This window comes from Molossus molossus, unplaced genomic scaffold (assembly GCF_014108415.1).
Source record: "Molossus molossus isolate mMolMol1 unplaced genomic scaffold, mMolMol1.p scaffold_m16_p_4, whole genome shotgun sequence".
In the NCBI taxonomy this organism is placed as follows: Eukaryota; Metazoa; Chordata; class Mammalia; order Chiroptera; family Molossidae; genus Molossus; species Molossus molossus.
This window is the reverse complement of record NW_023425377.1, coordinates 67,848,516-67,863,567: the sequence shown is the minus strand read 5'-3', so window position 1 is coordinate 67,863,567 and position 15,052 is coordinate 67,848,516. Positions and strand designations below refer to the sequence as shown.

Genomic DNA, 15,052 nt, shown 5'->3' with positions numbered 1-15,052 from the left:
ACAACTGAAAACAATCCTTGCTGAAATGGGCTGGCAAAAAGTGTGGAAAGACTTCTTTTATAAAGAGGTCAAAACTCCACTCTGAAAAGGATTAAACAATCCACACTTTGTACATTTCTCACAAATGCTGATTTTTTCAACTATAGAGTATTTCTCAAACCTTTGTATTCTCTGAATCAGTTGGGAATGATCAGGCAGAGTTGAGTTCATGAGACTTTCGCAGGAGCGCACAGACCCACAGAAGGCCCAGGAGGAGCTATCTGCATCTGCATGTTCTGTGGGTCCCCCATCTGCATTCCTCCCTTTGGGCCTGCAGAAGTAACCTTTTTTCTGCATCTAATTAAAACACTTGGCTTTGTGCTAGGTTTTGCCTTTTTTCATACAGAGAGTGGCTTGGTCTGGCATTTGTCACAATCTGTTCCTGGTGTTGGGCCGACAGTAACTTACTGTCATGTTATTGTCAGGAGAATTCGCACAACCACAGTGACTGTGCTGAAAACTTTAAACAACAGCTGCTGTACAAGGAGGACAAACCCCAGGTACCCTTGGAGTCAGATTCTGTGGAGTTCAACAACGCCATTAGCTATGTGAACAAGATTAAGACCCGCTTTCTGGACCACCCTGAGATCTACAGGTCATTCCTAGAGATACTGCATACTTACCAGGTAAGTGACCTCAGGTCACACTTCTCTGTGACTATGGCACAATCCAATGTCAGAGGCCTTGGAAGCATTTTCTTGTCTGAATTCATAGAATCCAGTAAATATTTGATAAGCTCTTTTTCTTTCCATTATTTTTTTTTACTGTGGTAAAATACAGGTAATACAGAACTTAGCATTTTAACCTTTTTTTTTTAATTAAAAAAAATTTTTTTTATCCTCACCCGAGGATATTTTTCTTCTTATCTTCAGCTAGAGTAGGAAGGAGAGAAAGGGAGAGAGAGAGAAACATCATCGTGAGAGGGACACATCAACTGGTTGCCTCCCACACGACCCTGACCAGGTCCAGGGACGAACTGCAAGGAACCTGCGACTCATTGGTCTGCGGGCCGACTCTTTAACTGCTGAGGCAAACTGGCCAGGACTGACCTTTTTTTTTTAATTCTTACCCAAGTATGTTTAATTTTAGAGAAAGTGGAAGGGAGGGATAGGGAGAGAGAAACACCAATGTGAGAGAGACATATTGATTGGTTGCCTCCTGCAAGACCCCAGGGATTGAACCTGCAACCCAGATATGCTCCCTTGACTGTAATTGAACTTGAAACCCTTCAGTCCTCAGGCCGACGCTATAACTGTTGAGCTAAACTGTCCAGGGCTTAAGCATTTTTAAGTGTTCAGTGGCATTAAGCATGTTCAAACTGTTGTGCAGCCATCACTACCATCCAGCTCCAAAACTCTTTCATCTTGCAAAACTGAAACTCTGTCCCCATTAAACACTAACTCTATTCCCCTCTGCCAGCCACTGGCACCCACCATTTTACTTTCTGTCTCAGTGAATTTTTTTACTCCTCTAGGGACCTCACATAAGTGGAATCATACAGTATTTGTCCTTTTGTGACTGGCTTATTTCACTCAGCACATGTTGTAGCATGTATCAGAATATCCTTTTTAAGGCTGAATAATACTCCATTCTGTTGATGGACACCTGAGTTACTTCCACATTTTGGCTGCTGTGAACATGGGTGTACAATACCTATTGGAGTTCTGTTTAGTTTTGATTTTAATATGCTCCTTGAGGCAGCTCTGCACCCAAGGACACATACATCAGAGGGATTAAAAAAGAACCTAAGATCAGGCTGGTGTGGCTCAGCGGTTGAGGTTGCTAGTTCCATTTCCAGTCAGGACACATGCCCAGGTTGTGGCCCCGATCCCCAGTGGGGGGCATGCAGGAGGTGGCCAATCAATGTTCTCTCTCATCGATGTTTCTATTTCTCCCTCTCCCTTCCTCTCTCTCTCAAATCAATAAGGGGCGGGGGGCGGGGGGAGAACCTAAGAAGTTTCTATAAGATGACTTCATTATTGTTTAGACCACACAGCTTCCTTCATTTCAGCTGATTACAACTAGGCCCTTTGTAGGTGCTGGGGCAACAGAGATGAATGATTGCTGCTGCTTAGGAGTTCAGTTTAGAGGTGGGAGAAACTCAGAAATGATTGGGGTGGAAAAGAAGGGAAATGCAAAGAAGTATGCCAGGGTTAATGGTTGCCAATAGTGTAGGGATCAGAGAGAAGAGAGTTGGGTTGAATCTTGATAAATGGGTCAGAACCATCAGGTAGACAAGTACAAATAAAGGATGGGGACTCATGGTGTTGGGAACAGCCTGTGCAAAGGCCCAGAGGTCAGAAGGGGACTTGATAGGAAGTGCAGGCAAGCCAGTGGCGAGGGACGTCTGTATCATACAAGTAGCTTGGACATCATTCTCTTCCAGACATGGAGTTTCTGACACCTTTTTCTAAGAGCAGACCACACTTTAAAAAATGAAATCTCCTGCACAACCTTGATAAGTGAAATAAAGAAGTGGGATTCTCTTTAGCATAAGTGTGTAAGGTCAGATTGATAACATTTGCTCCCTGTAAAACCAGTAGAGCTGGGTTTTTTTTTTTAATCCTCATCCGAGGACATTTCTCCATTTTTTGTTCAGATAGAGTGGGAAGGGGAGAGAGAGAGAGAAACATCGACGTGAAAGGGACACATCGAGTGGCTGCCTCCCACATGACCCCAACCAGGGCTGGGGACCACAACCGAGGTACGTGCTCTTGACCAGAATCGAACCTGTGACTCATTGTTCTGCGGGGCAACGCTTTAACTGCTGAGCCAAACCAACCAGGGCAAAGAGCTGTTTTTTTTTATTTTTGTTTTTTTATCCTCACCCGAGGACATTTTTCCATTTTTTGTTCAGATAGAGTGGGAGGGAGAGAGAGGAAAAGCGAGAGAGAGAGAAACATCGACATGAAAGGGACACACCGAGTGGCTGCCACCCACACGACCCAACCAGGGCCAGGGACAAACTGCAACCGAGGTACGTGCCCTTAGTGGGAACCCGGGTCTCTCTGAACCGCAGGCTGACGCTCTAACCGCTGAGCCAAACCAGCCAGGGCCAAAGAGCTGTTTTGATGCAACAAACTTGTGCCATCAGTGGTGCTGGCGGTGTGCATGGCCCCATCAGACTCATGTCTATGTGTATATTGTGCTTGTACAGCAGTAAGAACTTGCTTCTCACACATGAGCAATTGCAGTGGCAGCTGTGGACATTTGATCTGGGGGCAGGGACAGTGAGGTTTGGGGTCATAGGAGTTTATGGATCCTTCACATATTTCATGGGGTCATTACAGTTTAGGGGCTGGAAGGATCATTAGAGAGAAGGCTGGGAGGTGTCTGTTCTATTAATGGTAATAGGGAGGCAGAGAAGTTAGACTTATTTATCTAAGGTCATATCAATGACCTACAGACTCATTCAGAAAAGACTCCACTGGAAGGGTACAGCTCAGTGTCCTCCAGCCAGAGCCACTGAGAGTTGGTTGGAAATGCAGGTGCCTGGGACTCATTCCTCACATCCGGCCCAGCATTTGCATTTTATTTATTTTTTGTTTTGTAGCTAAGCATTTTATTTATTTATTTATTTATTTATTTATTTATTTATTTTTCTACAGACTATTTTTAATTTTATTTTTGTTACAAATGTTTCTCCCCATAGACATCCTCCTCCCCATTTCCCTACCCCGTCCCTGGCTCTGTTGTCCATGTCCATTGGTTATGTGTACATGCATATAAGTTCTGTGGTTTATCTCTTCCCTCCCCCCACCACCCCCTCTTCTGATGGTTGTCAGTCTGTACCCTACTTCCATGTCTCTAGGTCTACCCTATTCCTCAGATTGTTATGTTCATTATATTCCACAAATAAGTGAGATCATGTGGTATTTGTCTTTTTCTGCTTGGCTTGTTTTGCTTAGGATGATACTTTCCAGGTGCCTCCATGTCATCTCAAAGGACAAGAGATCTTTCTTTCTTACAGCTGCATAGTACTCCATTGTATATATGTATCACAGCTTTTTTATCCATTCGTCTACTGATGGACACTTGGGCTGTTTCCAGCAGCTATTGTAAATAGTGCTGCTATGAACATGGGGGTACATATATTCTTTCTGATTGGTGTTTCAGGCTTCTTAGGGTATATTCCTAGAAGTGGGATCACTGGGTCAATCAAACAGCAGTTCAATTTTTAATTTTTTGAGGTAACACCATATTGTTTTCCACAGTGGCTGCACCAGTCTGCATTCCCACCAGCAGTGTACTAGAGTCCCCTTTTCTCCACACCCTCACCAACACTTGTTTGATGATTTGTTGATGTCGGCCATTCTGACAGTGTGAGGTGATACCTCATTGTTGTTTTAATTTGCATCTCTCTGATGATTAGTGATATTGAGCATTTCTTCATATGTCTTTTGACCATTTGTATGTCCTGTTTGGAGAGGTGTCTATTCAGCTCCTCTGCCCATTTTTTAATTGGGTTCTTTGTCTTCCTTTTGTTTAGTTGTATGGGCACGCTATATATTTTGGAAATTAACCCCTTATCTGATGTATCATTGGCAATAATGCTCTCCCATACAATGGGTTGCCTTTCCATTTTGATGGTTCTATCTTTTGCTGTGCAGAAGCTTTTTAGTTTGATGTAGTCTCATGTGTTCATTTTTTCCTTTGTTTCTGTTGCCTTAGGTGATATATCAGTGAAAATTCTGCTATGTATGATGTCTGAAATTTTGTTGCCTACATTTTCTTATAGAATTTTTATGGATTCACGGGTCACATTTAAGTCTTTTATCCATTTTGAGTTTATTTTTGTGTATGGTGTAAGTTGATGGTCTAGTTTCATTTTTTTGCATGTAGCTGTTCAATTTTTCCAGCACCATTTGTTAAAGAGGCTGTCTTTACTCCATTGTATGCTCTTGCCTTCTTTGTCAAATATTAATTGAGCATAATGTCTTGGGTCCATTTCTGGGTTCTCTGTTCTGTTCCACTGGTCTGTATACCTGTTCTTAGCATCTGCATTTTAAACAAGCCTCCTGATGACCCAGACCTCAGGCCATTTTTTTCTTCAAGACTAGAAGTCTTTGTGTTTTTGTGTGACTTATCTTGACCTTAAAACATTGGCTTAGATTTTTTAAAGCACCATGAGGCCCAAAGCAAGCAGCTTTGGGTAAATTTAGCCATGTGTTACAGGGTTTCTATCTCTGTTGGGCCTCAGTTCAGATCTTAGCTCTGCCACCTGCCCCTTGAGAGCCCTTTCCTTCACCCCACTAAACCTCAGGTTCTGATGTAAAATGGCTGTAACACAGGTGGTTTTGACCCCTGGGTTGGATACACTTAACTAAGGTCATTGATTTATACACAGTGCTTGCCTTGGGTCAGCTGTGGGGACTGGTCCCCATTATCCAACTTTGTACATATGTCCCATGTGTACTTGGATGAGCACAAGCCGTTCTGCCCTGATGTGATATGTGACATTTCTAAAAGTGACCTTGCTCTGGAAATTTGCACCAGTCATGGGGCTTATGGGAAAACAGGATTAGGGCACAACACTGGGAAACTCAGCAACACCTACTAAAAATGGTAGCGCCATTGAGACCAGGAAGGGGGAAGATGTTAGCTCGTTCCTCTTTGTAGCTGTGGAGTAGCCATATTGAGTGGGAATGTCCTGCACTCTGGGAGGGCCCTGGCCCTGATGCCTCTTGCTTGGGCACATTCTCAGGGGTAAAGTTGACAGGGATTTATTTTTAATGTCCAACTTGAGTTCTGCTCACGGCTTCTTGCCCTCCCAAACCAGGTCCCCTCCAGTCTTCATGTAGTTGCTTTGAACTCCAGATCAGGCCATCTTTTTTCAACCCTCAGGTGTTGGTGACTCTGGGTAAATAGTTTTGTTGGCGGGGAAGTGTCTTCTATTCCTCTTTACCCCCTTTCCTTTGAAGCCCAACACTAGCTCCACACTGCCCTGCCCAGCAAAAGATGCTCCTTTGCCCTTGAGAGGCCTGGGAGCATGTCCCTCCATGACCGTGCCCCTGTCCACATTCCCTCCCACTCCTAGCACAGGCCCTTTCCAAGGCCAGGGTTCATGTTATGTTGTGGAACAGGATTCAAACACAAGCACACAGAACTTTCCAGACAAGGGAGCCGGCATGGGACACCCCAGGGTGTCAGGCTGGGCCCCTCTCTCCCAGTGCTGTCCTGTCTCCTCCACAGTGGGATGCCTGAATGTCAAAGCCTAGGTACCTAGTTCCTTGGCTAACAACTCATTTTCTCTTTCCTGACAATCTGTAGAAAGAGCAGCTGAGCACGAAGGGCCGACCCTTCCGAGGCATGTCTGAAGAGGAGGTGTTCACCGAGGTGGCAAACCTTTTTCGGGGCCAGGAGGACCTGCTCTCAGAGTTTGGACAGTTCCTGCCCGAAGCCAAGCGGTCCCTCGTGAGTACGGAGCACCCACCCAGTCCGGGGGCCACCTTCTTAGCCAGGACTACTGGGTTCCCCCAGGAGCCACACAGGATACAAACACCCAGGGGGCCCTAGTGCAGGCTCCCATCACAGTCTCCACCTCCGTGTCAAGCTGAAGTAGATTCTGAAGAGGACAGTGCCAGATGGCGAGGGCTGGCTTGGTAGGTGGAGATGGGAGAGAACCTTGTATTCCTCCTGACCTGCAGCCCAGGACTGCAGAGCCACCTGCCTTGTACCACGGCCCTGTGGGCAGGTGCAGGAGAGGTGGGCCCACCACCTCCACCTCTGGAGGGATGGGTGGGGTAGGCTGAGGCTTGGCAGTGATCGGGGGCCAGAGAGCAGAGGAGGGACCTAGAACAGGGACTGTGAGGGTGCAGACTGCACTATCAATTTTTCTCCCCCTTTTGTGGCCTGAGGTTTGCTAGGCTGCCCTTTCCAGTCCCTCTTTTCCTTTTCTTTTCCAGGAACATAAGGTGCTTTTTAAAAATTTAGTTGGAGTAAAATTCACCATTTTAAAGTGTACAATTTAGTGGCATTTAATGCATTCACATGTTGTGCAATCATTACCTCTTATCTAGTTCTGGAACATTTCCATCACCCCAAAAGGAGACCCTGTCCCCCTTAGCAGTTATTCCTCATTCCCCTCCCCCAGCTCCTGACAACCACCAATCGACTTTCTGTCTATGGATTTGCCTGTTCTGAACATTTCATATAAATGGAATTATACAGCATGTGGTCTTTGTGTCTGGCTTTTCTCCCTCAGCATGTTTTCAAGGTTCATCCACATTATAGCATGTGTCAGTGCATTATTCCTTTTTATGGCTGAGTAATAGTTCATGTGTGGATGGACTGTATTCTATTTATGTGTTAGTGGACACCTGAGTCATTTCCACTTTTTTTTTAACCCTCACCTGAGGATATTTTTCCATTTATCTTCAGTTAGAGTGGGAGGGAGGGAGGGAGAGAAGGAGGGAGGAAGAGAGAAAGAGAGAGAGAAACATCGATGTGAGAGAGAGACATCACTTGGTTGCCTCCCAAACAACCCCAACCAGGGCTGGGACTGAACTGCAACAGAGGTAAAGCCCTTGACCAGAATCAAACCCTAGACTCTGGTCCATTGGCCGATGCTCTAACCACTGAGCAAAACCGGCCAGGGCCATTTCCACTTTTTAACGATTTTGAGTAGTGCTAGTGTGGACATGTGTATACAAGGATTTGTTTGAGTGCCTGTTTTCAATTCCTTGGGGCCTATTCCTAGGAGTAGAATTGCTGAGTCATATTGCAACTCTGTGTTTAAGTTTTTGAGGAACTGCCAAACTGTTTTCTGTAAGCAGCTGCACCATTTTATGTTCTCACTAGCAATTTCTCCCTATCACCAACACTTGGTATTTTCCTTTTTTAAAAAAATTTATGGCCTTCATGGTTGATGTGAAGTAGTATCTCCTTGTGGTTTTGATTTGTATTTCCCTGATGGCTAATAATTTTGAACATGTTTTCATGTACTTATTGACCATTTGTGTATCTTCTTTGGAGAAATATGTATTCAAGTCCTTTGCCCATATTTTAGTTTGTCTCTTTGTTGTTGAGTTGCAAGGGTTCTTTATATATTCTGAACACTAGATCCTTATCAGATATTTTCTTTCGTTCTGCAGGTTGTCTTTTTATTTTATTGTTAGTGTCCTTTGCATATAAGTTTAAATTTTGATCAAGTCCAGTTACTTATTTTTTCTTTTGTTGGCTCATGCTTTTAGTGTCAAATCTAAGAATCCACTGCCAAATCTTCTGAAGTCAGGAAGGTTTCTCCCTGTGTTCTTGTGTTTTCTTCTAATAGTTTTATAGTATTAGCTCTTATATTTAGGTGGTCGATCCCTTTTGAGTTAGTATTTATATGTAGTATGAGGTAAGGGTCCAACTTCATTCCTTTGCATGTGGAGATCCAGTCATCCAAGCACTATTTGTTGAAGAAACTGTTCTGTTACCATTGAATGATCTTGGCATCCTTGTTGAAAACCAGTAGGTCATCATGATATGAGTTTATTTCTGAACTTTCCATTCTAATCCATTAATCTCAATGTCTGCCCTTATGCCAGCACCACACTGTCCTGTTTACTGTATCTTTGTAGTAAGTCAAAGCCGGAAGTGTGACTCCTCCAACTTTGTTCTTTTCTAAGAATGTTTTTGTTGTTCAGGATCCCATGCGATTTCGTATAAATTTGAAGGTCAGTATTTCCATTTCTGTGAAAAAAGCCATTGGGATCTTTTTTTTTTAAACTTATCTTTAATGTTGAATGTATTACAGATGTTGCTCATTTTCCCCCATTGACACCCTCCTCCCCTCTCCTGTCCCCCTTCTGCCCCCCTCCTGCCTTTCCCTACACTGTTGTCTGTGTCTATTTGTTATGCATATATGCATATAAGTTCTTTGGTTTATTTCTTCCCATCCCCCAACCTCCCTTCCCTTTGAGGTTTGTCAGTCTAGCAACCAATTTGTACTTCTTAATCTCTTCACCTCTTTCACTCATTCCCCCAACCCCCTCCCGTCTGGCAACCAACAAAATGTTCTCTGTATCTATGAGAATGTTTCTGTTCTGCTTGTTCATTTTGTTTGTAGATTCAATTGTCAATAGATATGTGTTCATTGCCATTTTGTTTGTTTATATTTTTTTATCTTTTTCTTCAAGAAGACCCTTCAATATTTCATATAATAATGGTTTGGTGGTGATGAACTCCTTTAGCTTTTCCTTGTCTGGGAAACTTTATATGGCCATTGATTCTAAATGACAGCTTTGCAGGATAGAGTAATCTTGGTTGTAGGTTCTTGCTTTTTATCACTCTGAATATTTCTTGCCACTCCCTTCTGGCCTGCAAAGGTTCTTTTGAGAAATCAGCTGACAGTCTAATGGGAACTCCCTTGTAGGTAACTAACTGCTTTTCTCTTGCTGCTTTTAAGATTCTCTCTCTGTCTTGAACCTTTTGCATTTTGATGATGATGTGTCTTGGTGTGGGCCTCTTATTCATCTTATTTGGGACTCTCTGTGCTTCCTGGACTTGTATGTCTGTTTCCTTCACCAAGTTAGGGAAGTTTTCTGCCATTATTGTTTCAAATAGGTTTTCTAATTCTTGTTCTCTCTCTTCTCCTGGCACCCCCAAGATGCGAATGTTGGCATGCTTGAAGTTGTCCCAGAGGCTCCTTACACTATCCTCATTTTTTTGGATTCTTTTTTCTTTTTGCTGTTCTGATTGGGTGTTTTTTGCTTCCTTATATTCCAAGTCAATGATTTGCTTCTTGGCTTTACCTACTCTACTATTGAATTTGTGTAAATTATTCTTTATTTCAGTTGGTGCCTCCTTCATTTCTGACTGGTCCTTTTTTATGCTCTTGAGGCCCTCACTAAGTTCGCTGAGGTTCTTATTAAGTTCATTGAGCTTCCTTATAAGCAGTGTTTTGAACTTAGCATCTATTAGGTTGCTTATCTCCATTTCACTCAGTTCTTTTCCTGGAGTTTTGTTCTGTTCTTTCACTTGGGACCTGTTTCTTTGTCTCCTCATTTTGGCTGCCTCCCTGTGTTTGTTTCTACGTATTACTTTACAAGAGGTATGGGGCTAGCTGAGACCAGATGCCGCTTGTTGGAAAGAATTTAGGAAAACCTGAAGCAGGATCCAAGACAGGCCAATCCTATGATAAAGCAACTGGCAACAACTTGGGTGGGCCTGAAAGTTGGGTGGGGCGGGGCCTCAGGGAATCATGGAGGGGGGAGCAAACAGTGTGAGCCAGGTTGCTGGAGTCCCAGATATGGAGACTGTCTGCCGCCGCAGGGAAGGGCTCACCAAAGGAAAGGGCTCACCAAAGGAACAAAGGCCTCTGACAGCACATGTGTCCCGGAGAAAGCCCCCTCTCCATCCCTCGCTCCAATGCCAAACAGCTCAGTTCTTCCCTGTATGTCTCTGGCGCCCCTCAAACTGCTTCCCCTCTGAGCCTAGAGGGAACAAGTCCAATAAGTCCATGTGCGGGCCCTTTAAGAGGAGCTGCCTGGGCTCCAGCTGCCTCCGCCTCCCTGAGCCTCAGTTCCCGCTGGTTTTTTCAGCCAGAAGTTATGGGGATTCTCTTCCTGGCACTGGAACCCTGAGCAGGGCGCCTGGTGTGGGACAGGGATCCCTCAGTCCTCAGGGAGGACCTTCCCAGCTGAGGTATCCTAATTTTTATCTGCCACACGTGGGTGTGGGACCAGCCCGTTTGCCTCCACCTGTCCTACCAGTCTCCATGCAGCTTCTTCTTTAGTTCCATAGTTGTAGGACTTCCATTCAGCTTGATGTCAGGCAGCTTTGAATGATGGTTGTTCTGTAGTTTAGTTGTAACTTTGATGTGGTTGTGGGAGGACGCAATACCATGTTTACCTACGCCACCATCTTGACCAGAAGTTGCCTTTGGGATCTTGATAGGGATTACATTGAATCTTTCAACTGCTGCTGAGGTATTGCCATTGTAACAATATTAAGCCTTCTAATCCATGCACTTGGACCATCTTTCTATTTAAATCTTCTTAAATTTCTTTCAGCAATGTTTTATAGTTTTCAGTGTACATACACTGCCCTGGTTAAATTTATTCCTAAGTATTAATTTTTTTGATGCTATTGAAAATGAAATTGTTTTCTTAATTGCATTTTTGATCATTCATTGCTAGCATATAGAAATGCCACTGCTGTGTGTTGATTTTGTAATCTGCAATTTTGCTGAATTTATTTATTAGCTTTGTTTTTGTGCTTTTGCTAGGATTTTCTGTATATCAGATTATGTCATCTGCAAATATAGTTTCCCGTCTTCCTTTCCAATTTTTATGTCCTTTCTTTTTTTTTTTTGTCCTAATTGCCCTGGTAGAACCTCCAGTTCTCTGGTGGGAGCAGGCATCCTTGTCTTGTTCTGATCTTAGTGGAAAAGGTTTAAGTCTTTCACCACTGAGTGTGCCATGAGCTGTGGATTTTTCATAAATGCCCTTTATTGGATTGAGGAAGCTCTCTTCTCTGCCCAGTTTGTTAACTCCCATTTCCTCTTTTTGTTCTTCCTCTCTGCCCTTGATGATGACTTGGAGTGTGCAAGAAAAGTGCCCCCCCCCCCCAGCCCGTCCCACTTCACGTGTCATCACCACCTCTCCTGGTTTCTCCTTCTGAATGAAGATGCTGATGCTGTGGAGGTGGTCTCAAAGGGAGGAGAATAGGAGTCTGTGTTTGGAAGACTCTTTGTCCAGTCAGGCAGACTTCTAGTACATGGGCTTGGGCTTGTCCTGCACTCCCCACCCCCAACTCGTGTCATTGTCTCCAGGACACTTAGTGCTATCCCTAAACAGGGATGCCACCAGGAAACACTTCCTGACTCCAGTGGGGCTGACATTAAGTGCTGGAGCTGGAACTCATCCTTTCAACCTGCCTGGAGCCCCGGGCATCCTCTGGGGTTGAGGGGCTAGGCAGAGCCCTGTGAACACACAGCCTGGGCTGTGGCACTCACTCAGCCTCCTTGGGTGCTGTAGGTGGGCTTGAGCCAGCTGCATCACCTCCTGGGCCTCATTTCCTTCTCTTGCACAGATTAACTGCCCTCCTGCTCAGATGGGGACTCGGCAAACTGTTGCTCTTCAAGTGCCTTCTGCAGGGCACGTGCTCAGTGTTTCATCTTCCTCCTCTACTCGGCAAATGTCTCTCCGCCTCCTTCTGCATCCCTGGTAGCTCCAGCTGCATCCTGTCACACTCTGTAAAGCCTTGTCTTGCCCCCTTATATGCTTGATAGATTGTCCTTAGGTCTCATCCTCTTGGATCTGGGTCTCGCATCTCAGTTCTGACCTCGGCCTTGGCAGCTCTTTCCTTGAACTCCGTCTTTGCAGGGAGATGGATACACAGTGATGTCCCTGGCTGGCTTTTCCAGAGCCAACCATCAGCATCGAGTGGTTCAGGAGCAGTTCACCTTCATGGGAAAAAAGGCCTGGCCGAGTCCCCAGCCAACTTTTGCTACTCTGGCAGAGGTGAAAGGGCTAGTTATATGTCCTTTCTTTGCACCTCAGGTAGGCTTGAGAGAACAGCCCTACTTTGACCAGATAGTGGATGCAGCACCTGGAGCAACAAGGTCATGATTGCACATCTAGTTCTAGTCTCATTTTGTCACTTCCTTGCTGCAGGTACCTGGCAGGTCACTTTCACAAGCCTTAGCTCCTTCATCTAGGAAGTGGTGATGGGGTCCTCTCCCCCTAGGTCAGTCGGAAGATTCCTTAGGGAAGTGCCTGGCCAGGGTGAGCCTGGGGCTTTGCTACTAAACCACCCTGGGGGTGGGTATAGTGAGTGGAGAGTCCTGTCCATTGGGGTTAAGGTGGGATTTTACACAACACTAGGTAATTGGTAAAACTGTCAGTCCACACTAGTTTCAACTCTTAGCAATTTTTTGGTAAGGGTGGTCTTAGTTCTAATGAAATTTCATCTTGGTGTTGATTCTTCAACACTGGGTGGGTGGAACCTCTTGTATCTCTGATGGCTGTGGTTGCAGTGCCCCCTGATGGGCATGACTGGGAATTACAAAATGGGACATAAGCTAAAAAGCCTGCCATAAAAAAATAAGCATTTACCTCAGAAAACTGCCTGCCCACAAAGTTTCTTTAAATGGCATTTGTTATTAATTCAGCAAAGTTTTTTAGTGTATATTGGATGATTAGAGCTGCCTTATATATTTAGAAAGATTGAATCAGTTTTTAAATTATTAAAAACACCATATATAATTTGTTATATAAAGTGATCTTTATATTATGATCCTTTATATTAATTTTTGGATTCTATTAAAACTTCAGAAAAAAGAAATGAGATGAGCCCTGGCCAGTTTGGCTCAGCGGTTAGAGCGTCGGCCTGCGGTCGGAGAGACCCGGGTTCGGTTCCCGCTAAGGGCACGTACTTCGGTTGCAGTTTGTCCCCGGCCCTGGTTGGTCGTGCGGGTGGCAGCCACTCGATGTGTCCCTTCACGTCGATGTTTCTCTCTCTCTCTCTTCCTCTCTCTCCCTCCCGCTCTATCTGCACAAAAAATGGAAAAATGTCCTCGGGTGAGGATTAAAAAAAAAAGAAAAAAAAGAAATGAGATGAAATTTGATATTGTCCTAATTAAACTTGACTGACCTAGATTAGAGTTGGCAGATGTTTTCCTGTGAAGGACCAGATAGTATCTTGGGATTTGCAAGCCAGGCAACCTCTCTCGAAAAGACTCAGTTCAGCCATCCTGTCAGAAAAGCAACCTTGGATTATATGTCGAGTGGGTGTGTCTCTGTGCCAATAAAACTTTATTTACAGAAACAGGCCAAGCATGGTGAATATGCCAGCCCCCAGGCAAATGGGCCTTGGGGTCCATCTAGCTCAAGTGTTCACAAATTGGAACTGTTAACTAATGTTGTTAACTGATATTGCCCTTTCAGCTGGGCAGGCTTGGCTGGGTGAGCAGTGGGTTTCCCCTTAGCCCCAACCTCATCCCACTCTGTGCATGTCGTAATGTCATGCAGCTCCTCCTTTACAAATTGGTGTTTGCACCTATTCTGGCATCTATAAAAAGATGAGAAAGAATTTTCCACTTAAAGTTCTTGGAGTAACTGCATTTTTAGGTAACTATTCTCCAAAGAAGTTTATACCCTAAGGGAAAAGTTTGGCCTGTAGTTAATGATAGGAATTTATTATTCTTGTTATAATTATTATAAAGTAGTAGGTGTTCATGAAAAAAATTATCAATAAGAATATCAAGTATGGCCCTGGCCTGTTTGGCTCAGCGGTTAGAGAGTCCGCCTGCGGTCCTGAGAGACCCGGGTTCGGTTCCCGCTAAGGGCATGTACCTCGGTTGCAGTTTGTCCCCGGCCCTGGTCGGTTTTGCGGGTGGCAGCCACTCGATGTGTTCCTTTCACATCGATGTTTCTCTCTCTCTCTCTGTTCCTCTCTCTCCCTCCCACTCTACCTGAACAAAAAATGGAAAAATGTCCTCGGGTGAGGATAGAAAAAAAAAAAGAATATCAAGTATGAAAAATAAATTTCCCTTCATCTCAGTTTCCCAGTCATTGTCCTCAGAATTAAGCACCCACAGTCTCTTCTATCATGTCTCTTAGAAATTTCCACTGCATGTGTAAACAGATGTTTGTCCATTTTTTTACAAAATGGCATCCTGTCTGTTCTGTTTCTAGTTTGTTTTGTTTTGTTTTACCTAACAAGGTACCAGGTACACCTGTACCCTAGCAGTGAAACACAGACGCAGAGCTCACTCTTACCTGATAGATGCTACTGTTTTGTTTGGGTGCAATATGACTTGCTCACCCAACCCACATCTTGGGCCTATAGCACGACTTTTATGTGATGTCTCCATGTCCAGGTTCCATTGTGGGGTTGGGAACTGGCAATATGGTGGGGCGATTTCGGGGTGCCTCCCTGGCCCTGCCCACATCCTGCAGGAAAGCTGCAGTCTGTCCCACCTTCCTCCACCTGCTCCAGCTTTCTGACCCATTCACATAGATGCAAATTCTGACTAGATTCTTCCAGAACCATTTTTTGTAAATGTTGCTGACACTCAATAGGT

The 15,052-nt window shown here is 44.5% G+C and overlaps 1 protein-coding gene across 1 annotated transcript in view; it reads left to right on the top strand.

The window, feature by feature from the left end:
- SIN3B (SIN3 transcription regulator family member B) overlaps positions 1-15,052 on the top strand; it is a 43,629-nt gene that overhangs the window by 7,987 nt on the left and 20,590 nt on the right. The window contains exons 4-5 of the mRNA XM_036240017.1: positions 465-665; positions 6,310-6,453. Coding sequence (XP_036095910.1) covers positions 465-665; positions 6,310-6,453 — 345 coding nt within the window. The remainder of the gene's footprint in view (positions 1-464; positions 666-6,309; positions 6,454-15,052) is intronic.